The following is a 25,259-nucleotide window of genomic DNA, read 5'->3' as shown; positions in this document are numbered from 1 at the left end:
TTTTGTTGTTCCATGGCATTTACCCAAAAGGGTGTCCCAATGTTAGTGCATCAAGGGGGTGTGTGGCTCCAAGCAACTATGGTGCCGGCCCCGCAGAGAAGATCTCTAACAGGTTCTTTGACTTCTCATTCAGCTCACCACCATGTTCGAGAGGCTGAGTATGAACAACCGGCAGCTGGAAGAAGAGATGAGAGACCTGGCGGATAAAAAGGAGTCCGTGGCCCACTGGGAGGCCCAGATCACTGAGATCATCCAGTGGTGAGTGCCCAGCTCTAGCCTCGTTGCAGAAGCCCTCGGCCAAGGCCAGTGTGTGGTAGGGCTGCCCTGAATGAAGCTTGCGTGTGGCGCTCGCGAGTGCTCACACCCATCCAGGGTCCGGCTGTCTTCTTACCTGGGATTTTAGGAATGCCTGAAGGTAGAAACCCACGTTCCTCTTTAAGAGTAAAAGTGTTTTTTCAAATGCAACTGTTTGAAGGGCAAAGGCCCTGGGCTTGGGTGCGGCTGTGGCTTTGGCAGAGGGCGGCAGGAGCCAGAATCAGGCACTGCCCTCGCGCTCCCGCCGTGGCCTGGGAAGAGCAGCACGGGCTCTGCATGGGGCTCGCTGCTCCCTTCGGCTGAACGACACCCAGCTAGGGCAGGCTTCATGTGATTCCCACAAGGAGAGCATTGGAAGCTGACAAAATTCCAGTCAAGTGATGTTGGCAATAACACTTCTGTTAAATAGCGAGAAGATGTTTGTAAGGGTTTCTCTCCAGTTTGAATAAATACATTGAGAAGAGAATAACAAGCTGAAAATATTAAGAGAAGATTATTTTTTCAGGGTGGTTGCTATTTTTCCTCTCCACTCCTGCTTGTCTCCCCTCCTTTATGGCTCAGTGTCACGTTTAACTTCTGTGGAAACAGTCTGTATTCAGAGATTTTCGTACAGATCTTTCACTTCTGGGAAGATTTCATAATCATAAATTAATCTATTTTTTTTGGTTTCCTACTGTTTTTTTTCCTCCCGTTTTCCTGTCTCTCCCAAGCTAAATACTTGGATGCAACAAGCTAGATTAAAAATAGGAAACATGCTTTTTAAAGAATTCTAGTTGGGCATTGTTCTAATGTCAGTATAATCTTGTTGTCCAAATATGGAGAAATCTTTAGCTTTTGCATAAAAACTTTGATGCATATCAAGAAAGAAAGGCTGAGCTCTGGGTTTCTGGAAGTGTTTTAAACAGTGTTTGTTACATAAAATTATATAGCTCCAAAATGTGTTAGCAAGTCCATAGTGTCTCAGTACATTTTATTTGTAGTAGAAGTATTCGTAGTAGAGGTCAGAGTAGAAATTTAAAAGGCATGATTTGTGTATGTTTCTTTTAAATTTTTTCCCCTCATACAACTGTAAGTGTAGTGGACTGCCTGTATCGCTGAAATTAAAAAAAAAAAATACGCTGAAGTTGTTCAAAAAAAGAGATAATTTGTAATTCATCAGAAATTTTTAAATACTCAGAGGAATAAAATCCAGATAACGAGAAAGATAAGTCTGTCATTTCACATTCCTTATGATTGCCAGAGATTTTTTGATTGCTTTAAGGAAATGCTTGTCTGTCTAAATGCACCAAGGTAACTAAACTCCATTTTTCAGATTTACATGTGAAAGCACTCATGAAACTGGAAGGTCTGGAAAAAGCCAAGACAGCCTTAGTTGTGGATTGCTTTACTTGGCACTATGTAAAAATATACCAACAGCTTTAAGACAGCCCCTTCTCCAATTTTTATGAGGGTTTAGTATTTTAAGAATGTAATACTGATGTGGTTCACATATATGATAAAGTATCTTGTGTATAATCAGACACAAGACATCAGAATGTCTGGGGGATGGAGAAGAAGGCTTGGGATTGGAGTTTTTGTTATCCCTAAAGACGCTTAATGAAAAAGAGTTGGGAAGTGAAGTCTGTAACTTTCATAACTAAAGATAACACTTTTGTTGGTCTTGTTATAAAATAGGACTAAAAACTCAAGAATTACATTAAGAAATGTTCCCAGCAAACCATTAAGGAGACAAAAGCCACACAGAATTTTTCTAATTGCTGTACACATCTCATTTTCCTCCATAATTCTATCTGCCCATGTTAAATTTTGTTCAGTGGTGAGAAGCCATATTCTGGCTCAATTTTTTTTTTTCCAAAGTTTAAATTTTGCTTTTGATGCCCAGATACTGTGGCAATTACATCTGCTATCCATTTGTTCAGTCCTGCATACCGAAAGTAGGTCTTGACTTGGGTTTTCTTGCTATTGAACAAGGGGCACTATATTAAGGTTTTTAAACATCCATAACAGTGATAAATATTGTAATAGAATATATATATATATATATAAAACCTTAAACTAATCTTAATTTAGCAGTTACCAGCCTTTGTTTTCTTAAGAAAAATATGCCATTTAAACCCGCACATCATCTTTATGACACCTTAATGTCCATGCTCTGACACATTAGGGTAGAGCTTTTACTCTCCAAATCTTAAAGAGGTTTTCCATTAAAGTATTATTTTAAGAGTGTTATATTTTGGGAGCATACTTACTACTTCTTAAAAATGATTTTAGTCTGCCATCTTTTTTTGGAACTCTGAGTCTGGAAGCATAGAAAATTGTAGATAAAATTAATTGCCTGGTTTTCCTCAGCAACCTGTGCAAGTTCAGGTGTTTATTCTAGTCCTATTTTAAGCAGGAGAAGTCTAAGGAGTTCATTATTTCCTTTGAGCATTTTGTCATAGTCTTTTAGATCCCTCTCTTAGGAAACCTTCCCCATCGCTCGAGTCCACATTTCAGGTTTAGGTCATTGCGTCTTTCACAGAAGGTATTCCCTGAGCCTTTTTAAACTACTCTTTCTTTTAGATTTTATAAAATGCAAGTGATTTTCATGGATTATCACGATCCCATTAGCCTCTCCCTGCTTTTCTATTGTGCTCTTTTGCATCTTGTTTATGGCAAGCATCCAAAAGCTTTTTTATTTTTGATATTATCATCCCAAGCGACCATAAATATAGGCAACTTTTTAATATGTACTTGAATCAAAAATTCATTCTGAATTTGAATGTGGTAGCAGTAGATTCTCACAGATCGTTCAGTCTTAATGGAGCTATTAGATTGACAAGCTTATATTATCCAAACTACTCATCAATCGTTGACAAGAATAAGAAATATTGAGGCTTATATAGCCAGCTGTAAATTTTCATATGGCAGATAGGGAAAAGATTCATTGCATACTAGGTTAATGCAATTGCTAAAAAAATGAGTCTTTCAGCCATGGTACTGTATTTCAGATCTACTGCAGAAAGGAGGTCAATGGAAACCTTTGGTAGTGATTCCCAGATTATTTGGCAAGAAACTTAACTTGTTAGCCTCTCTGAGTGGGATTCATTTAACCTAACGTTAGAATGGTTCCTACAGTAGTCAGCTAAGATAAATCAGATGACTAGTCCTATAGGAATCTCTGTTTCCAGTGCCTATAAAGGAAGCTTAGACACTTAGATTGAATGAAGAGTTCTGTTTTGTTGGATTCATACAGATGGATGAGGGGATTTCCCCCCTTCATTTATCTGTAATGGGGGTATCTGTAATGGGGGGGAGGGTCTGTAATGGAGGTAATGTCCATAGAGTGGGCATCATGTTTCTGTTCAACTGTCAGTACTCAGAAGTTTCAGCTAATTCTCTCCTTACAGTCTAGTGTCTTTCCAGCCAACTGTAGTAGAATCATCGTAGAATGCTTAAGGTTGGAAGGGACCTCTAGAGATCATCTAGTCCAACCCCCCTGAACATGCAGGGTCACCTAGAGCACGTGGCACAACATAGTTGATTTTTATTTTAATTATTGATTTTCTAGAAAAAAAAATCTGTGCTAAATCGAATCTTTAAAAGTCTGAAAGTATGAAAAATTTGAAACCTGATTGCTCTCAGAAGAAAGCAAACAGAAACTGTGGGAAAGACTATAGAGGATAATGGTTTTGAGAATAGTTACATGAAGACAGAAATGTGAAAGCTTTGAGAAACTACATCAGAATGGGAATCATGGACCTCAGGCTTCTCTGAGGTTTTTTAAATCAAGTGAGATGTAGCTTTGTATAGGGTACAAGGGCTTCAGGACCCTTCTTCGCTAGCATAAGATCTGTAGTTCTCTGTGTCCATTTTGTAGTGTAGAAATTTCCCAGATTTAAGACTCAGGAAATCTGATTTTTGTAGCAGCCTGACAAAGAAAATGCCAGATATTTTGTTAATAATTATTTGAAGTTTATCAGGATGCTGGTCACTTTTCCATGCCGTTTTGTTTGGGGAGCGGGTTAATAAATGGAGGGATTAAAAATTTCTTGACAGCTCTAAGAGGTAACATTTAATCATGCAGAAATTTGCAGCTGCTCTGATGAACCAACCTTCTGAAATGCTTCAGTTAAACATGAAAATGGAAGGATTAACCAAATCCTTTTTTGAGGAAAGAAGTAAGTGTCTAAAGGACTATTATTTCTTAGGGCTCTTGGTATGTTTATTAGGACTCTGCGAAGGGAAGCAAGGAAGAAAACATTCATAAAAGTGGCTTTATCATTCTTATTTTATCTTTTAAAATAAACCCAAACAAACAAAAAACACCCAATAAACCATAACAAAACAAAAAGCTCCAGGAACTGCTGGGTTCATGCTGTTTAATCCGCGCGGTATGATTCACAAGAGAAGGTTGCCATCTAGTGGATGGCAAACCTAAACTGAAGTTAGAGTGTTTATAATTGCCTACTTTTTATTTTCTATAATGTTCTGTGAAAGATTTCTGTGAGGTTTTGCATTTGCAGCTTTTCAATAGTTAGAGCTTGAAAGTTCTGTGCCTTATAAACCAAACACCTGAAATGATTCCTCAGCTTCCACAAGGAAAGGTATATATGCCATGAAATTGGACACTTAGTGATTTTTCAGCTTTAAATAGAAAAGCATTTCAAGAGGTTCTGGCTTAGTTTTAATTTGACATTGTTCCTTTCTTCTGCAAAGATTGTATGTCATTAAAAATCGTAATCAGAAGAACACTGATTTCTAAGATCTTTTCTGGTTTTGTACTTGGAAAAAACTCACACTCTCACATTCAAAGCCTCACACTCTTTTTATTCCTATTTATACTCTATTTTCTTTTAATTATGCCTTTCATTATACTCTTCCCACTGCATTTGTGCTACTTCTCACGTCTCTTTCTCCTCTTCTAATTTTCATAGCAGTCATACTTCCAATGGTTTGCATTTGAACATAGGATAAAATCTTCTTTATGTGCTCGTTAAAATGTGTTTGACCCAGAATGCTATGGGGGAAAAAAAAAAGCTTATATGGTACTTTTATTGGGCTTTCATTTTTTCCCCTTTTACCTCAGGCAAAAATATAGGCTTATTCATATCAAAATTCTCATAGTCTTTAATAGAAGCAGCGCATGGTTCTCTTCTAGGTTTCTCCCCACCCCTTGTAAACAGGAGGTAAAGAAGGTAATGTCCAAATTATTAAAGAACTGTTTTTTTGTTTGTTTGTTTAAGTTCGGGTCAGGGTTCTGTGTTTGCCTTAGCCTCCTGTACATGAAAGCAGTTTTCCTTCTATAAGTCTTAAACTTTGTGCAAGTCTAAAAACTCCCTATGCAGAAGTCACTGCAAGTTGCCAGTGTTCAACCCGTGGCTCTTGCAGCATGGTCTTGCCCAAGCGCAGTATCGGAAGAGTTTGGTTCCTCCTGTGCCCATGGCACTTCAGAGCTTGTGCTTCTGTCTTTGCTGCTTCCTGGTGACTACATGTAAATTTTTGTTGAAACATTAAATTGTTTTTATTAATGAACAGTAAACTTGCAAATTATTCCTTTTCTGTATTCACCGTCTGTATGAACCCCATAGCATCACTCAGAGAAACTTAAATTGCTTCATGTGCACTGGGGGAAAATCCCTTTCTGCAGAGATCACTATGAGACAAAATCATCACTCGGGAGAACTCGCTTGAGGTTTCCTTGAGGTTCTAGCAGCCTTTTTTTTTTTTTTTTCCTGCCCCTGTGTTAATGCCTAAGACAAAGTGAAGAATCTACTGATGATCAAAGAATCCAAAAAACAGACTTGCCTTTTTCTTTGATCTGTTTACATTCTGAAAGCATGTGTTGGTAGAAAGAAAGTTTAGGGGATGAGAGCGCCTCACCTGGCTTATACCGTTTAATAACATTAGAATTACATTCTCCCCAGTTAAGCACTATTTGTTGAAACAGTAGTATCTGTAGTAGTCACTGTTTAATGACTAATTCTCATGGCCAACTGATACAGTAGCAAGCAAACTCTCAAAGAGAGCCACTAGTTCCAATGCTTTTTGGCTATCCCCATTGTTATTGGATATACTATTTGTTTTAATTTCTTCCTTGAAAGTACAATTTCTCTGCCACACTCTGAATTTCAGGTAGCTGATGTGTATGCTGGGATAATACTTACTCGGATATTATTACTTACCTAGATACGTAGTTTCTGTGTCTGTATTCCTGGTCTTAGTCATCCGTATTGTTTAATGGAGTGCTTCTTCAAAGCAACAGAGGTTTGGTTTTGTGTGGTTTTCTCTTTCTTTCTTTCTTTTTTTTTCCTGATCTCTGTAGCTTTTTTTGATTTGAGGTTTGTAATCTGCTTTTCTGTTGCTGTTGCTGTTTTTTTTTTCCTTCTCTTTCTGGTTACTATTTTGTTAAAGAGGGTTCTGATTTTATTTTAAGTTGTTTAGTTACAATGCTTGCTTTCTTTCTACTGTATTGTTTAGGGTAAGTGACGAAAAAGATGCTCGAGGTTATCTTCAAGCCTTGGCTTCCAAAATGACAGAAGAACTAGAGGCCCTGAGGAATTCCAGTTTGGGTGCAAGAGCAACAGTAAGCCTCCAACTCCATCTACCAGATTTTTTATGGCTTGAAAAAATTTGGTAGTTTAATAAATTTAATTAAATAATTTGGTAGTTTCAGCTCCAGTAATAACCTGTCTGTAGAGTCTGTGTTACTCAAAAGTTAAATTTGTTCCCTTTCCCTAAATGCCAAATTTATTACCAATTAACTAAACAACAGTGTGTTTTTTGTTTAGGTAGCTGATTTAAAATGTTCTATGAATTTGTTGAAAAGGTAGCTATACTGTGCATCATGAAAACCTGGAAGTCTTTTACTTTGACAAAATATGAACATTTTTGCAGGGACCTGCATAACTATCATTTGAATGAATGAACATCAAAACTAGAATATAGATTCTTCTGTGATAGCATAAAATAATCATCTTGCCTTTTGTTACTTGAGTTAAAAAATTACAGCAGTAATAATAATGTTCACTGGGATTTTTTGGTGTGTTTTGGAATTGATAAGGTCTTATATTAAGAACATAATAGACATTGCAGTTGAAGGTGATTATACTCTTCATTTACTGCCATCTTTCCCTTTGCTATTTCTTCTTCCTCTTTTTATCCTTCCTTAGGACATGCCTTGGAAGATGCGTCGCTTTGCAAAACTAGACATGTCTGCAAGGTTGGAACTGCAGTCAGCTCTTGATGCTGAAATCCGAGCCAAGCAGGCTATTCAAGATGAGCTGAATAAAGTCAAAGCTTCCTGTATCTCTACAGAGTGGTAAGACTGAATTGTTCTAAATGGTTATTGACTATGATACTTTCCAGGGAGAATCATCTACTCTTCTAGCTATCTTCTCAGTCAAAAATGGTTCAGGAATGATATTTCAGTTTCTTATATCCAAGTGTGGAAAAAAAAGACCATATCTCTTTTCATTGTGTGATCAGATGAACACTTACTGTGAAAATTTGGAATCTGGAAGATCTGACAGACTTTCAGGAGACATCTTTAACAGTATAATCGCTCGTGATTATTGTAATAAATTCAAATACAAACAGAGGGCTTTTGAAAAATATCTTACAATATATTCTAATCTTCCAGTGCCCCAGACTTATTACAAAGGACATCTTTTGGCACCCTATGAAAACAGATTTAATGGCAAGAATCCTCTTTGTAGCACCCACATTGAAACTATCTCCTGTTGTTTCCTTTGCTAGTTTTGCAGAAGAATCAAAGATAGAACATGTGCTTTTCTGAGCCTACAGGAGAATCCTTCAAATTGTTTTTGAGGCATGTTTATGAATAAGCTAGCACTGCTGCCGAACACTACATGTTCTGCTGAAAAATAAAGACATAAATTTCTTTTTCTAGTGTTCTGTATCCTTTCACAAGCTCTTAACACTTTATTAAGCAAAGAGATTTTAATAGCTAAAATGCAAAAAGATCATCAAATACAAAATATATAGTGGTTATATCCTTCCCATGATTATGAAAATATGAATTAAAATTAAGCATGGCAAATTTTCCATGAGAAGAAAACTAATTCTTTGATATTCTGTGATAATAGTTACATTTCCAAATTGTGAATCCCATTGGGTTGGAGGCGCAGTGTTACTGCTTTGAGTTGGTGGAGGTTGGAGTAGACACTCAGGTTCAAGTAGGATTTCTGAAGCTTCTCCTGAATTCACACCCATTCTGTTCTCTTACGGGGCTTTTTCTCTTTGATTTTTACAGTATCATCTCTGCCATGTTATACAGTACCTAAGCACATAGATGGACAATACAGGGAAAGAAAAGTGCCCCTGGCAGAGGAGCAATCAGATGTGAAATCAGAATTTCAAGTACAAGCAAAAATGCATTTCTCCTCTTAGTTGAATTTGAGGAGCACTGACATATTTTGCAGCCTTGCGAAATCAGTTGGGCAGAGCTCAGATTCAAGGATGTTACCTGTAAACTGAGAATACCTTGTCCATCTTGGGCTTTTCAAGCCAGCAGACACTGTGATAGGCAGCAGTGTATCCTCTGAGAACAGAGTAAGTAGTGTTTGCTTTGGTGGGCGAAGAAGATGAGCGCTGTGGAAATGTGTAGGAGTTGTAGTTGCTGCGAATCAGCACTGAAACAACTAACTGGAATAAGGGAAAAAATAGTTCAGCATAATCTATTAGTCTCATAGACACTATGAATTAACAAATTAAATTATCTGATTTTAAGTTTAAAAATAGATGTGGTCTTTTTTTCTCATTCCCAGGATACAGGCTCACACAGTTCCTTAGAAATTAGAGACATGAGCCTACCTAAAGGGTAAATGGAAATAGTTAAATGGCTCCTAACAGCTGTCTAAGTTCATTCTTCATTTGATGATATCTTCCTCATTTGACTTACAACCTGCTGGGCATTGATTTTAACTGAAAAGTATTCCAAGTAACATGCAGAAATGGGTAAAAAAAAAGAGACTTGTATCACAGGTTCTCAGTATTTACATAGGGTTTTTGTTTGTATTCTTTTGAAGTAAATTGCAAGAATCTGAGAAGAAGAACATGGAACTGTTGACAGATATTGAAAGACTGAAAAAGGAGACAGAAGAGCTTAGATCAGAAAAGGGTATGGCAATTGATATCCAAGTTAATAAGAACATATTTCACATTGGTGGGTACATCTTATCAATTAAAGTGTCTCATCCTGCAAATGAAGTACAGGATATATGATACCAAGAGACTTTGGCATTCAAAATGTAAGCACGAGTATTGCATGGTAAGATGTACCCACAGCAGTTGTTTTTGCACTTCCAATGAGTACTTAACAATATTCTTCAGTTTTGTTGATACACTTGAACCAGTAAGATGTTATCTGGGTTAAAATTGCATTATTCCATCATTTTTGTTTGACCTATGTATAGTGATTGATTGGAAAACTGTTAGAAATATTGGAGAATTTATACATACGTTTTTCCCCTTTGTGTTGGGAATACTAGCCAATGTGTTTTTCATTTATCAATGTTTGGGCCTGGCTACCCTGAGAGAAAACAGTTATGGAAGCGCTCATGGGCTTTCACGGGTTTCTGCAGTGGTTTTTACACATTGGTTTTATGACCACTTAGCAAACAGCGTGTTTGCAGTGTGGTAGATGTGCAAGAGTATCCCAGTGCATCTCTCCAACAGTATTTAGCATTGTTGCTGGGAGGAGACTATTTGGTAATTCTGAAATTAAAAAAAAATCATAGCGAGATGATTAGCAATTTGGCTGATTCTTTTCAATTCCAATGGTAGCTGTAGTATTTGTATCCTACAATTCAAAAGGGAATAAATCGTTTTTCAGGCCAAACTGAATTACCTGATATTTCTGTAGAGGAACTGAACTCCAAAGTTGCAAAACTCTGGCAACAATTGCTATATAGGGGTGTAATATATTGTTCAGCCTTTACAACCTCATGCAATGTCAATCAATAATGTATTGCAATAAGATTCAGATACTATATATAGGTCTCAGAGCGCTGGTTGACTGGTAAAAGAATATACAAAGCCTATACAAAAACATTCAGAAATGATTGGTGCTGATCAGCTAATAAAATTTAGGGGATTTCTCTTACTTTGTCTTGATGTTTGGCACTGGTAGCCACATTATACTTATGTGAGTTCTTGGAGAGGAACTCTGGGTAGCATTTCCCTGGTGATGATGCTTTGTAATGTTTAACTTTCATTTATAGGTTCTTGAACTTTCTTAAATGTTATGCGTGGTTACAGTCTGTTAAGTATTTGTAATTAATGTTTTACCATGTGTATTTTTCCAGTGTTAAAACTTTACTGGGGTTTTTTGTGGAAATAGAGACAAAGTTTTAATCTTTTTTTTCTTTATTTTTTAAGTAGGGGAGGGGGATAAAAATTATATGATTCAAGGAAAAGTTAACATTATGATTTTGACACAAGTAAATAAATACAGTTCTAGTGTTTTTTTTTAAATATGCCTTGGAAACATATCTTAGTCCAAAGTCCTTGTTGTATTTGGGCTAGATTCATTCTGTAAGAAGAAATACATTAATGTTTGAAGGATGAACCATATACAGGCTTTAAGTGCAGGCAATATATGGTGACAGAATAACTTCCTATGTAACGTCCACGAAAGTCATGAAAGTAACATCCACGTTACTTTCTAGAAAGAGACTATTTAGATGAGTACATGCATCCTTTGCTCCTGATAAATTTGTGCCAGAAAACGAGCAGGGCGGGGAAAAAAACACAAAAAAAAAATTCTGTGAAATAGAGGGTAATTTGAGAATGAGTCTTAGACTTCTAGTAGATTTCGAATGTATTTATATTTTGGAAATGAAAGGGGTCTTTATGTCATCTCATGGTTGTATTTAGAGCAGGGTAATATCGCCAGTTAGACCGAAATACAGCATTTTTTTTTTAAAGAACAGATGACCTGTGATTGCATCAATCTTTCAAGCAGCAAACATTCCTGCAGGCTCTGGTCATCACAAGTACATATAATACTTCCATATTGTTCAGGGAGCGGGGTTTTAAATATGCACATAAATGCATATGCATTTAATATATGCACAAATATAAATAATGTGGTTAAATACACCCACACCAAGACTTGATCTATGCCAAAAAAGAGAGATCAGACAAATGCATTCAAATAACACTCCAGCTAGCCTAGCCTGTGTGTCCTTGGAGGATGCAGGGCTGCCGTTCCCCTTGCTGGCTGCAAACTACTCCCTGGCTCGGGAAGCTTTACCCAGGACTCTCTTATTTTTATGCATTCAAAAGTGAGTGGTGGCTGAGAGCATGCATCAGGGAACTGAAATTACTTGTAGATTTGGTGTGCTGCTTGCTGAGGCTTCTTGTCGCTGGCAGAGCACCTGGAGGGTGATCTGGGCAGGGCTGGCACCTGCTGGGTTGGTGAGTGCCTCTTGTGCATGGGCATCAGCACGTGAGCATCCTCGGCCTTCTGCTTGATGGGCAAGCACATGTGGAAAATAAAAGCTGCATTCACATCACACATGTACTTAGTAGGTGTATATATATATATTAAAGGAAAATTAGTCTGGAAAACAGATCAAATGTGACAGCTCAGTAACAAATTAATGGCTCAGGTGAATACTCAAAGCCTGACCCAGCACAGCAAAGGTCCTCCATGAAAAGGTCATTTTTCTGTAGCTTAAAAACTTGCTGCTGTTTTCTAGGTGTAAAGCACCAAGACTCACAGAATTCTTTCTTGGCATTTTTGAATGCGCCTACCTCTGCTCTGGATCAATATGAAGTAAGTGAACCACTCTTTGAATGTCTTTGCTACTGAACAGAACTCTCTATTCTTGCTGTTACATGCAGAGTAGGTGCATAATTGCTTAGAGTTTCATACAGTATTTTAATGATAATTGCCAGATATAATGATACATGAGAAACATTAATGAAAGTATTGGGTCTCTTCTCTTGAATGCAAGTGATCATAGTGTATTCACTTTAGAATGTTGTATACAGAATTTTTCCCAATTTCATAATGAACAAAGACTTTTGTTCTGAAAAATGCTAGGTAATACAGATACCTGTTAAATAAAAATGAGAGAAACAGTGTAAAGGTGCAAAACGTTGAATGCATTCCATAAATCATTGGTACTGTATGTTTATTAAGTTTTTTCATCCTTTATTTGTTTTATGCACTTTTGTTTCTATTCAACAGTTTTTGTCATCCATCTCTTTCTCTCCTTTTTTTTCTCTCTTTTTTTTTTTACTGCTGTTTTCATTAAAATAGGATTCCTTTTCTTCCTCTTCATCCTCATTGATTGATTTTATGGATGGCGTAAGTCTTGAGCTTTCAAATCAGTAAATCCCTCAATAAAAGAGATCGCTTGATTGATTTGGGCTATTCAAACAGTAATGCAGTCAACTTAAAAATTCTTCAAGGGAAGGAAGAACAGAGAATATTTCTGTAATAGCATGTTTACATCTATCCGTATAGATAGATGTGCAATTTTAATATAGTGTTTTTTCTTTTGGTGTAGATAAAGAATTCTTGATTGAAAAAGGTTTTCCCTAATATGGAGTAGCTGCTTTGGGGCCTTATCTACTGATGTGGCCTCTAGAAGATGGTCCTAGTAAATGGTTTATTGCATTTATTCTCTTGTTTCATCTTACTACTTTACCTACTATTTCATTAGTTGTTTCCAGAAGTTTTCTGGTCGCTTCAGTGACCTCTTTTTTCTTTGCATGCAGGTAATTTCTTGTGCTCAAACAAAATATTGTTTCTTTTCTATATATCTATGTATCAATGATGTATATATATATAATATCACTGCAAACTCAATTATAATCGAAGTGATTTTCTTGATCTCTTCTTATTGCCCCTTGAAATACTAATATTTTTAATCATGATGATGCTGAAATATTTACCTGATTAATTGCATACTGAGGGAGCTATACTGAAAGATATAAATTGACTGCATTATATTTCTTCCAGACCCAAGTAGTAGGCACATAATTAATTAAGAACATGTATAAATCTACATATATACTATGCATCCTTTGTAGAGTGCTGTCCATTACAACTCTCTTTGTATACTGTATGTGTATGTTTGTGTGTGTTTGTATATATGTGTATACACATACACACATATCTATACATATATGTATATAGTAGTATAGTTTGGTCCCAGTACATTAAATGCAGAATAATTAATTTTACAGTAGAAATGCCTATAGTGAATGATATGATGATGCCGGTAGAGTGTATGGGCTGTACAGAACCGTTTTCTCTGTTGCTAGCTTACTAATAAATAAATACTTATATCCCCCACTGCATTAAAGAAGGATCTCCGTTGCGAAAATATTGTGAATAGCTAGTTCAGATCAGCAAGTTCTTTCCCGTAAAGTTGCTTTTAGAAATATGTTACTCTCTCCTGAGACCTGGTAAATAGTAATTAACTGCCTATGTGGGACAGTAAGTGATCATCTTCTATTTGGCATGGGTAAACATAGGATAGGGAAAGTTTCCTTGTTTGCAATCTAGTTAGTTTTGAAAGACATCCATAAATACAGAATGGAGCACTGCTTGTTTGGGGGTTTATTTATTTATTTATTTATTTTTCTTTTTTCTTTAAGAGGACAGCACTTTTTTTTTTTTTGCAAACATTTTGACAAACATCCCATTCTTTACTGGGCAAGCAAAAAATTCTCCAAGGCTGGGGTACCTCCTTTGAGGCATTCTGCTAGATCTGTCCCCTCAGATCAAATCTTTTCAAATGCCTGTCTTTGATAATATTCTAGGTATTGACATGTATGTTAAGGAAGAGTACCTTACAGACAAATAGCAGATTTGTTTAGGTATGTTGTGCTTATAAGAAAGAAAATCAAAGGTGGTGTCCCCATTTAGAGATTGAATGAGATATCTACTTACATTTTTACTCAGTCAGTTCTGCATCTTTCATTTCTTAGATCATTATTTATTCATTCATAGTTGCTTAATACACAACCTCTGAATTGCCAGAATTAATGATTATTAATGAATGGGTTCAATGTCATTATATCAGGGAGAGCTTAAAAGAAACTAAGGGTCTTTAAGAGAGCAAACAACCCTCCCTATGGTTGTGATCTCCATTCTCCCAGGCAGTGTCTCTTTTGGACAGTAATTTCCTTGAAGGGAAAATCCGTGTGCAGCAAAACCTGAGATGGATGTGGGTCCTGCGCATGACAACCAAGGAAGAGTTAGGAGTCCTCGAACTCGTGCAGTGCTGCAGTACCTCATGGGGTCAGGAAGGGCGCTGCAGGAATTATGAGCCTGAGGGAAGTATGCCTGAGGGCCTCTCTGGTTTCTCCAGCCTCCCCATGCCATTCCGAAGGGGCAGAGGGAGTCTAAAATAAGATGCAGTGCCCTTACAGAGCGCTCCTTGCAACGTCTCTGAAGTCTACATGCTATAGATGTGTATGTAAGCAGCACTGAGCTTGGCCCACTGATTGCATTTGAAGTTCATTAAGATGAGAAATGCCTTCTGGGTCTGCCATCCAAATAATGTAATTATCTCTAGCACACTGTGAATTATTGCAGTTAATGCTAATTGTGTCCACAAGAAAATGGTAATTTCTCAACTTTTTCTGAAGAGAAATAAAAATAGAAGTCCAGCTGCCTCTGGCGGTAGCCTGCAGATGCTGAGCAAGAGCAGTGGTAGATCCCTGTGCAGGTGGCTGAGAGTCACTTCTGGTCCATCCGTGTATCCTCCGCAGGGAGGGTACTCTTGGCAGCATAGCAGAACTGATGCTCTGGCTCTCCTAGCTGGGAAAAGCCATGTGTCCAAAAATGACCCTTTTGTCTCCTGTGCACAAAGGAAGGCACCAAAAGGAGCAGGAGTCAGTTTTGCTACCCTTTATTTCTGATTTGGGTGGGGAGGGAAGACACCTCCATGACACTAAGGTATTCAGTTCTAGATCTTCACAGCTCTTTATCCTGTATTTTCCACGCCAGCTCTCAGTAGCATCATTTAGGCATGTTTCTTATGTCTGTGAGGAAATGTCTTATAAAGGAAATGCTGAGGCTTTTTTGCAAGGCTAGGCCTTGTATATCTCTCTAGCTATTAGAAACAGTTGAGTTGTTTTATTTTAAATCAGATTTATTATTTAATAACAATAAAATGGAATGCAGTATTCCTCTGACAAAATCATTTTCCTCACATGTTAGAAAAGATCACTTCCCCCCTGTTACTAACACACGATGAATTAAAAAGAATGTTCTTAACCCTTCCTTCACACCCACCTTAGCACACAGAGGCTGACTGCTTCATTGTCCAACCCAGTCTGCAGTTGTTCTCTGTCCTTGTCCAGTGTAAAACTACAGACTTCTCTTTGGTGTTGCTTTCCTCTTGTGGCCCCAGAATGTGTTGTTTCCGAGATGCCTTTAAAACTGAGCGTGTTGGTGTGTGTCTGCAGCGGCGCCGCTGCCAGCGCGGCGAGTCGTGGGCAGGCACGCGTGTGGGTCTCTGGTTTTGTAACACCTTCTCCTCCTCTCTCTGTTAAAGCGCTCTCCTTCCTGTATTCCAGCTAACAAAGGCAGACGTGTAAGAGGCCGTCTTATTCTTTCTGGCCCTTCTTTTTTGCCTGTCGTGTACATGCCTTTGTTTCATGTATGGATTGTGTGTGCTGCATGTCCCGTGCTCCTGCTGTCTGCTGCTGCTGTCTGCTGCCGCCGCCGCCGCTGCGCTGCTTGTTGTTTTGCAGCTCTGGGCTGAAAGCTTCAGGAACTCGCTTGGTTTAGGAACTCGCGGGTGCTTGGGGTGCCACGTCAGGACGTGGGGATGCCACGCAAAGTGCTCGTGTGGAGGCTGGCAGGCAAGGGCCGCTCCGCTGCCTGCCCCTGTGGAAGGGCAGGGAGCAGAGCCGTGCGACTGCCTGCGCCCGCTGGACGCCTGCCCTGCAGAGCTTTATCTGACCACATATGTGATGTCCATCATGAACTTGCACCACTTTCTTTCCTTCTTGTATGTACATATGGTGATAGGAAAGCATAAAAATAGAACAAATATTCAATAAACAAGGGCAAATGAGAATCATCTCAGGTGAGCTTACCGAGACTCCTCAGCCAAAACTGTGGTTCCAGTGCCAACGTTCTCCTCCCCTCAACATGCAGTGAAGTACCAGGCAGCTTGGGCTCAGTCCAGAGCAGTGACCTTGTGTTTAGACCAGCACCCAAACACCTCGTCCTGTGTAAGACCACCAGCCAGGTTATCCCGAGAAAGACAGATATTACAATTGAAATGTTCTTTTTATAACTCAGTGGGTTACTTTAATTTTTGCGGTGTTAGTATGGTCCACTTGAGCTTTTCACCATAGTTGAGTTAGGTTGCTTTAGTGCTTCATTCTCTTTAGAGTGAGAAACCTGAGCACTTAAAGAGCTTTAGGCTCTGCTTCTGCACTAAAGTTGGTTTAAATTCCCCTCCAATTCAGAAACGGTGGATCAGGTTTTATGTGCTTTGAATGCTTTTTATGTTTGTAGGTAATGTAAAAATACTTCTTTTTTGTCTTTTTAAACTAGGTCAGTAGTTGTCTTCTAACCACAAAAGCTTTGTAGCACTTTTAGAAAAGTTCTGCTATTCATATTATTCTTTTACTAAATTTTTAAGAGGTGCCATGAAGTGTTCTTTCGTGCGTAGATGTCCCTTTGAAAGGGAGAGTGTTCTGAATCTCCATCTGGAAACACTTAGGAGATGAGAGATTAGATCTCTGAATTTAACTTACCAAAGAAAAGCAATGTCTGTTTCTTGATATGAAAAATTCACTTGCAGTTACTCGTTGACTTAATTTTCTTAGTAATATTGTTAAGAAGATGTTTGATTTTTTCTAGATTAAATAGTCTTGGAGTGGCCTCCATATATCTAGTGGACACATAACTAGATTTGTTTTTAAAAAGAAAAAAAAGGTAAAAATAGTTGAGGCTGCCCTATATCTGAAGATTTATTGATTAAGGGCATGAATGTTTCTAATACTGCGTAAAGCATTCAATTATAATTTGCTTCTGATAAGTCTGGGCACAAAATGTTACCTTATTGCTAATATTTGCCACAATGCTTAAAATACATGATATGCATGTAGAAAACAAGTGTATCCTTTGAGAGTTTCTGTTGTCCTTGCAGAAGGCTGCATTGGGGAAGATTCATCCAAGATGACTTTTTTACAAAATATAAGATCATGCCAATACGCCCTGTTGTTTGTTATGTTTGTTATATCTGATGTTTGACTTAGTTTTGTGATATAACTAGGACCAAGAAAATCGCCCCCTGAGCCATCTGCATTCCTAATAAAGTTGATTGCCCTTTTTGTAGTTCAAATGGTGCACAAAAATCAATTCTCTAGGAGTATTATTAACACTTACCTAGGGAAATGCAGTATTTGCTTTGTTTTTCCTCCTTATTTTCTCATAAATTTCATTGTTTCAACATATGGCAATTCACTTCTAACAAGTCTCTACTACCGGTGAACAGAATAGTAGTGTTTAGAAAATATTCAGTCTTTAAAAATGCAGAATTACAGTCTCTACAGCGCTCTTCAGGCCCCTGAACTAGCAGCTGTTATGCATGTGCTCACCTGCTCAGCAGTAGTCTTGGCATCTTCACATTTAAGAGTTTTCCTTTAGCTTCTGTAGCTTAATTAGGGAATTGCTTAAAACTTCTTTTTTTTTTCTCTCTCAATTCTCACTTTAGGAATTCTACAACTTCCATATTTTATTTTGGTTAGAGTCAACAATTCTTTTTTTTAAATGATGTTATTGATTATTATTTTTCCCCACTCTTGGATTATTTCCATAGATTGATTCAGTTGAGAACTTTACATTGTCTAATACTGCATCACGGGATGAAGATATCAAGTCTCACCTCCATTCGAGATCAAGGTCTCCTTCTACAGCCAGTGAGATTGAACAATTGAGGTACTTGGTGTTCACAGATTGTTTTTTCTTTTCTTTTCTTTTCTTTTCTTTTCTTTTCTTTTCTTTTCTTTTCTTTTCTTTCTTTTCTTTTCTTTTCTTTTCTTTTCTTTTCTTTTCTTTTCTTTTCTTTTCTTTTCTTTTCTTTTCTTTTCTTTTCTTTTCTTTTCTTTTCTTTTCTTTCTTTTCCTTTCTTTCCTTCTTTCCTTTCCTTCCTTTCCTTTCCTTTCCTTTCCTTTCCTTTCCTCCTTTCCTTTCCTTTCCTTTCCTTTCCTTTCCTTTCCTTTCCTTTCCTTTTCCTTTCCTTTCCTTCTTTCTTTCCTTTCCTTTCCTTTCGAGTAGCAGTTAGAATCTCATAAAAACTACTGTTGCAAATCCTTTCGTTTGGAGTGAAGCATGTTCTCCTGCAAAGACTATTTAGGACATTGTAAATAGCCTAGTGCACTACTGGTAAATAGCTTAGTGGCACTACTGGTGAACTGCATTTTGAGGAATATTAAATTTCCTTTCACATATGGTTAGTTGATTAGGCCTGGGAAATATATGTGGAATCAATTATTAAATATAATCTATCTTTGTAACTTCTCCTTAGTCATGATATTTAAGAAATGTTTGCAAAATATTAATGTTATGCTGTGGTTTGGTGCAACAGCATATTTCTGAGTGCTTTTGAAGCAGTAGCCAATGCAAAATATTAGCAAGGTTCTGCAACTGTAATGATGTATCTCCTTCCCATTAAAATAATTATCTTTCTGATTATTTTATATGAAGAAGATTCAGCAAAGTGTTGCATATAATAAAAAACTGTTTTTGTCTTGTAAGAAGTGAATCTCATGCAATATTTGCTGAGAAATAAGATCTGTTTTCTTGAGTCCTTTCCTATTTAGTCAGTGTGGTTTCATTCCCTGTCTTCTTGGGGAGATATGTGATGGGGGCAGCTTATAGTCTTTTTGCTTTACTCAGGCTGTCTTTGTTAACGCGCATTTGATGTCTTATTGATCCTTTGAGGGCTTTCTTCAGGTGTGGATCATCCTCCGTGTTCAATTCACACGCCGACCATGAGGACAGCCTATATTGGATCGGGACTCTCTGCACAAAGGTACTCAGTCAAGTGGTCACACATTCTATGGAGCTAGGGGAAAGATGCCACGTCTGGGCAACAGCTTCAGGGGAGCTGTGTGTCATAATGATCGTACTAGAGCTGCCTAGCAGTTATTTTATAGGAATGCTGGTTGCTCTCTGAAAGCTCAGCAGCCCCATTCTCACACCGTGGTGTGACAAGTGGGCAGGATGTGCAGGTGCAGTAGCGAAACACGGGCTTCAACATTAGAAAGGAAGTGATTGAACTAGAACGTGGCTGAAAGGAGAAGAGACTTCCTACAAAGAGGCCGTTTCCAGCATCTGACTGAGCAAGCCTCCTCTGTGCTCTGTCCACAATAAACTGAGGTCTCAGAATAGCATAGATGATTCTTTTGAGAAAGAGGCAAGAGTAGGCCTGAGGCGAAACAGTCAGGTTACATATTTTTTTTCAGTGCAGAGTGGGCACTACAGCCAATGCTACAACTCTAGGTTGGGAGAAGGAATTCATTTTTCCGTCCTGCTTTTGCTTTCTAAATAGTTATTTTACATCAGTTGTTGAAATTAAGTTGCCAGCTGTCGGAATGAGGCAGTTGCACACTAATGCACAGAGGAGTTGCCACAGAGTAATGCACAGAGTCAATGCACAGAGTTGCGTGTTTGAGAGAAACGAGGAATAGGATACAAGCTACTAAAGGAAATTTCTTTTCATAAAAGTTGCAGAATTTCTCAATGGCTAAGGAATCTACTATATTAAAAATGACCGTTTTGGGAATTAAAAATAAAGTAAATCTTTGAAATAGATGGGCTTTGATAAATGGCAGAAGTAGCAGAAAATTTCTTTCATTTATGTAAAGTAAAACTAAGCAAGTTATTTCTGCAGGCAGTATATTTTCGGATTGGCAATATTTTTACCAGATCCATTAAAAGTTATCATATGCATTTGTAACTTGAAATCATGTAAAATAGTTTGTACTGAGCACATTGTGCCATTTCTGTAAGCATTTTGTCATAATACTGCATAATGATAGTTCTTCTAATTTATTATGTTTCGTATGGCACCTTCTTTTATTTAGCATTAGTTTTGAAAGCTACATTTTATTTCCCTGCAGTTTGAAAATAAAACGTCCATCTGTAGACAGAAAGCTCCCAGTGTAACAGTAAAACTGTCATTAAATATGGAAGAAGTTTGAGCCCTTAAGTGTGGGTTATCTTACTCTCTGAAAAAATGGAAAGTGAATTAAATGTTAATATTCCTGTCTATTAAATTGGCCTGCAAAAGTTGTCTCATTTCAGATCCACATACATTATTACTCTAGATTATAGTCCGTGTTCCCAGGAACTAAGGAGAAGTCCCTTCTAAATCGATGTCATTTTACTTTTGCTGTAAAAATCACCTGACGCCATAAAACTGGACTCTAATTCCTTCTGCTATAAAAAGTAGAATTTTGAAAATGTTTAGTGTTTTGCTTCCAACTAAGGCACCAATCATGGTGGCTAAGCATTTAAATGTGCCTCTTGGATAATACATGCACCCACATGTTCAGTTTCTAGAGTGTAAGGTGATAATGTACAGACAGACCCTGGCCACTTTCCTATCAGCAATGTAAGTGACCTCATGTCCTGAGACAAGGTCCAGTTTCCCTAGTTTAGTTTACAAGGCTTGGTGTTAAATTATCACTAAGGATATTTTCAGCCTGTGTATTAGGAACTTGGATCTCATTTCAGCAAACACAAATAAGTTACATTTTTTTAAAATGCACTTATGCATTAAGTCTGTGAATAAAAATAATTTTGGTTCTTCTTCAAAAGTTGTTTCAAGTGTTAATGTTTTTGTCTGTCTGTTTCACAGCCTAAAGCCCACCAATTTGTAGTGAAATCATTTAATACCCCAACAAAATGCAATCAGTGCACATCTCTGATGGTTGGTTTGATAAGACAGGGCTGCACCTGTGAAGGTAAGTGTGAAAAGAGGAAATGGGAATTGAAGGTTTACCATGCAACTTGCACCTCTGAAGTGCTATAAAAATCCAGTAAAGCTGGAGTCTTATATTTACATTTTTTTCATTTACATTTTATTTATATTTTATTTGTATTTAAGTTTACTTAACAAAGGTAAGTAGCAGTTACCTTAACAAAAGGTAAGCATGCTGCAGTTTAACAGTGGAAGCCATACACTTTGAGTATCTTACATAAGGGATTACCCAGTTAACTGGGGACACACTTATTTTGACTGGTGGCAATAAGATTAGTTTAGTTTGTTTTAAATTTAAAATAGCAATAAAGAGCAACGGGCGGTGGTCAAGTGTGCTGACAGCTGTTTTGCTTTATGACTAATGGCAAAATGATAAAGACAGCGTAGTTTTTAGGTACCAAATTTTCTGTCCTCCAGGTCTGCTTTATACTAGGTTTGTATATGCACAGAATAGCACATATCATTTAGAGGAGTGACCTAGAAAAAAAGGGATACACCAGTCATTCAGTGAGCTTTTCACCAGGCTCTTTCTTATCTGAATGAAACCAAACCACGTATCCATACAGCTCTGGATGTGGGAAAATCTGAAGGTGGATGAGTTCAGATCATGTGCTGCTCCTGTGTGCAAACTTACCTTTCTGCCTTGGTGTCACAAAGTTCAGGGAGACTGTTCAGTTATTGGTCAACTAAAGGTGTGCCCTTTAAAAAAGAAATAGAGTGGACCATTTCATATATGTCATCATTATTACCATAGCTTTTGCACTGCAAAAGAAATAATCATTAAATCATCATACTCTTTTGTTGCTACTCTTCCTTTCAAGTATGTGGGTTCTCCTGCCACGTAACTTGCGCAGACAAGGCGCCAGCAGTGTGTCCAATCCCTCCTGAGCAGACCAAGGGTCCTTTGGGGATAGATCCACAGAAAGGCATAGGAACAGCATATGAAGCCCATGTCCGTGTGAGTATCAGGTTGCTCCATTTGGTGCACTTCTGTTATATTTATTGTTTTCTGGGCTTGAAATTTAACTCTAATTTAATATGGGAGGGAGAAGGGGAGAGGTTCCAATTATATCTGAAAGTAACAGTTTGGAACCTAAGACCTTAATTTTCATGAAGCAATTCCAGTGTTTTCAAAAGTAATTTTCTCTGCCTCTATCATCCACTATATTGTAAGCTGATCTTGAATAGATCATCTCAAGATCAGATCATCTTCCAGGGCCATCTAGTAATACTAGTGCTGCCACTTTGCTAATGTTGACGTTCTTAAGAAATGCTAAAAAGCTACATTACGAAGTTTGAGCCCACTGACAAACTACAGTTGGGTTTCTTTCTTTTATCAATATGTCATTGAATGAGTTTATGAACTAATGAGAGAGAATATGTAGTGCTGAGATTTTTTAAACAATAATCCATCATAGTATATATACACAGCTGTATTTACTGTTTTTATTTCATGTATGCTATTGCTTATGTTGCTTGATGTTACCACTGAACAGAAACTTATTGGTGTAGATGGGAGAATTGATATTTGCACAGTTTCATTTCTGACTGGACACAAGTTTAAAGAAAGTTGATTGAATTTATTTTGCTGAAGGTACCAAAACCAGCTGGAGTAAAGAAGGGTTGGCAGAGAGCACTGGCAGTGATCTGTGATTTCAAACTCTTCCTGTATGATGTAGCAGAAGGAAAAGCATCCCAGCCCAGTGTGGTAGTGAGCCAGGTTATTGACATGAGGTAAGCTGTGCCACACCAAGTGGGAGCTTTCCAAAACCTTGAGGAGTTTTTCTGTCCCTTCCCTTTTTGTAGAATCCATAAGCAAGCTCCAGGGCATGTACGAAACATTGTAATCCTTGTTCTGGACTTCTAACTTCTGCTGTTGGAAGTTATCCTGAACTTCACTTGTGTATTCATATGTTGCAATTCTAACTTCATTATTGTTTTCTGTGCCTAAATGTGCCTATCCAGATGTGTAGAAGATAAGGAAATGAATAAAGAACAAAATTACTTTATTCGGGTGTCAAATACAATTTTGAAAGACAGGCGAAACCTTGTTACAGGATAAAATGTATACAATTTTGATTCAGAAGGGCCAAATAGTTTGTTTCCAATGTTTTCTGTATTAATGGAAGTCTTCTGATTTCACTGGAGGCTTAGGTTTATGTTACATTTGTGAGTTATATCTGCAGATAAAGAGGAAAGTTGGGATTATTTTAGAATTCAGATCCTGGTGCTATCTTCTTGTGTCCTTAACAAAACAAGGCTAATGGTACTATGGAAATATAAGGTAAAAACAAAGATGTAGACTTTTACTGTCTTTAACTCTATTTAAATGATGTTTGTGGTCTCTGTAAGGGATGAAGAATTCTCGGTGAGTTCCGTCTTGGCCTCAGATGTCATCCATGCAAATCGAAAAGATATTCCCTGTATCTTTAGAGTAAGTAGGTATATTTTGAACCTACATTTCCCAGTGTGATGAACAGCGTGCATTCATTGACTGTCTGCTAGTATTTTCTCTCCTTTGCAAGCTCTGATTATATGGTCCATGGCTGCAACAACGCATAGAATTCTGTACATACCTCATTTTCATAGTAAAGATCGTGGTGGTACCCTCAGTCAAGCCCTGATCTCCCCTTGCATAGATTTTGTTTTCTTACCTTTGAAATAAGATATATTTTTCTCAACTTTTGTTAGTCATCTGTGTTCTTCTGTTCATGACATTATACATTTTCATTTTCTAAAGTTCAGCCATCTATCATTTTAATTCATTGTATTATTTCTCAAGCTTTTATTATGTGTATTTTATTTGTACATAAGCAGTTAATCTTTTAAAAACTCCCATTCATCAGATAGTTAGTATAGAAATCTACTATAAAAATATTCAATAAAAATTTATGTTAAGTACATGGTATCAGAATTTTGTTGTCATGGTTTTTTTCTATTCTTACTCTTATTTCTACTAGATACTTCCTTGAAGCCTTGACCTCCCTGAAATATCTTGGCATTGGTCTTAATAATACCACCATCATTTCTTTACCATTATATTTAACTCCTTGTTTTTTACTACTTTTCCATCGTTCATTATTCTGCATATTAATAGAAGGCAAACTTGGAAAAAGCTTTTCGTTATAATCTGTATCAGCTGCACTAAGTGCAGGAAAGGGTCGTAGATCATTCTGTCATAAATACCATTCCCATTCCATTACATTGTTAACTGGAATTACTAGTCCATAAAAATGCAGAATATTTTGTAAGAAAAGCTTTTCATTAAACAATTGTGATCAACAGATGCCTAGTAAAATTAGGGTGGAGATTATAGAGCTAATACAAATGAAATTGAAGTTTTCTCAGTATTTTGCTGAGTTAGTACAGTCTAGTATTTTCTGCTGTGGATTCTTGATTATGTTTTTCTGTTAACTAAGGACATATTTTTGCATTCTTAGTACAGACAGCTAATTAAAACAGCACTTATGGGCATCTGATATCTTCATATCAGTGATCGTGATGAATTTTTTTATCACTTGTGACTTAAAGTATGCGTTTAAAAATTTTCCAGGTCACAGCTTCCCAGCTCTCTGCATCCAGTAATAAGTGTTCAATCCTGATTCTAGCAGACGGTGAGAATGAAAAAAGCAAGTGGGTAGGAGTGCTGAATGAATTGCATAGGATCTTGAAGAAGAACAAGTTCAAAGACCGCTCAGTCTATGTTCCAAAAGAGGCTTATGACAGCACCTTACCCCTCATCAAAACAACACAGTCAGCTGCCATCATAGGTATGAAATGAATAAGAAAAAATTTATTGGAAGAAATTCCTCTCTGAGATTCTGATTTTGTCTGAATAAAGCAGACTAAGCTAGCTGATTCCTGATGGCCTCCTCAATGGGTTTGCTGAAAGTGTTTTTTTTTTTAGCAAAAAGCATATTAAATAACATAAATAGTGAACAAATAATACATAGTGTTTTTTATCCCATA

General features: G+C 37.3%; 1 protein-coding gene across 1 annotated transcript in view; it reads left to right on the top strand.

Moving 5' to 3' along the window:
* The window catches only part of CDC42BPA (CDC42 binding protein kinase alpha), a 155,345-nt gene that overhangs the window by 112,841 nt on the left and 17,245 nt on the right, over nucleotides 1-25,259 (top strand). The window contains exons 17-29 of the mRNA XM_088532756.1: nucleotides 134-258; nucleotides 6,775-6,880; nucleotides 7,467-7,615; nucleotides 9,345-9,436; nucleotides 12,021-12,097; nucleotides 15,840-15,878; nucleotides 18,123-18,261; nucleotides 19,259-19,344; nucleotides 21,168-21,273; nucleotides 22,112-22,248; nucleotides 22,885-23,024; nucleotides 23,643-23,724; nucleotides 24,844-25,060. Of these exons, the coding sequence (XP_088388882.1) occupies nucleotides 134-258; nucleotides 6,775-6,880; nucleotides 7,467-7,615; nucleotides 9,345-9,436; nucleotides 12,021-12,097; nucleotides 15,840-15,878; nucleotides 18,123-18,261; nucleotides 19,259-19,344; nucleotides 21,168-21,273; nucleotides 22,112-22,248; nucleotides 22,885-23,024; nucleotides 23,643-23,724; nucleotides 24,844-25,060 (1,495 nt within the window). The remainder of the gene's footprint in view (nucleotides 1-133; nucleotides 259-6,774; nucleotides 6,881-7,466; nucleotides 7,616-9,344; nucleotides 9,437-12,020; nucleotides 12,098-15,839; nucleotides 15,879-18,122; nucleotides 18,262-19,258; nucleotides 19,345-21,167; nucleotides 21,274-22,111; nucleotides 22,249-22,884; nucleotides 23,025-23,642; nucleotides 23,725-24,843; nucleotides 25,061-25,259) is intronic.

This window comes from Tinamus guttatus, unplaced genomic scaffold, assembly GCF_059628265.1.
Source record: "Tinamus guttatus ecotype Peru unplaced genomic scaffold, ASM5962826v1 Tinamus_guttatus_pri_ptg000033l, whole genome shotgun sequence".
Lineage (NCBI taxonomy): Eukaryota > Metazoa > Chordata > Aves > Tinamiformes > Tinamidae > Tinamus > Tinamus guttatus.
This window is presented reverse-complemented; position numbering and strand designations above follow the sequence as displayed.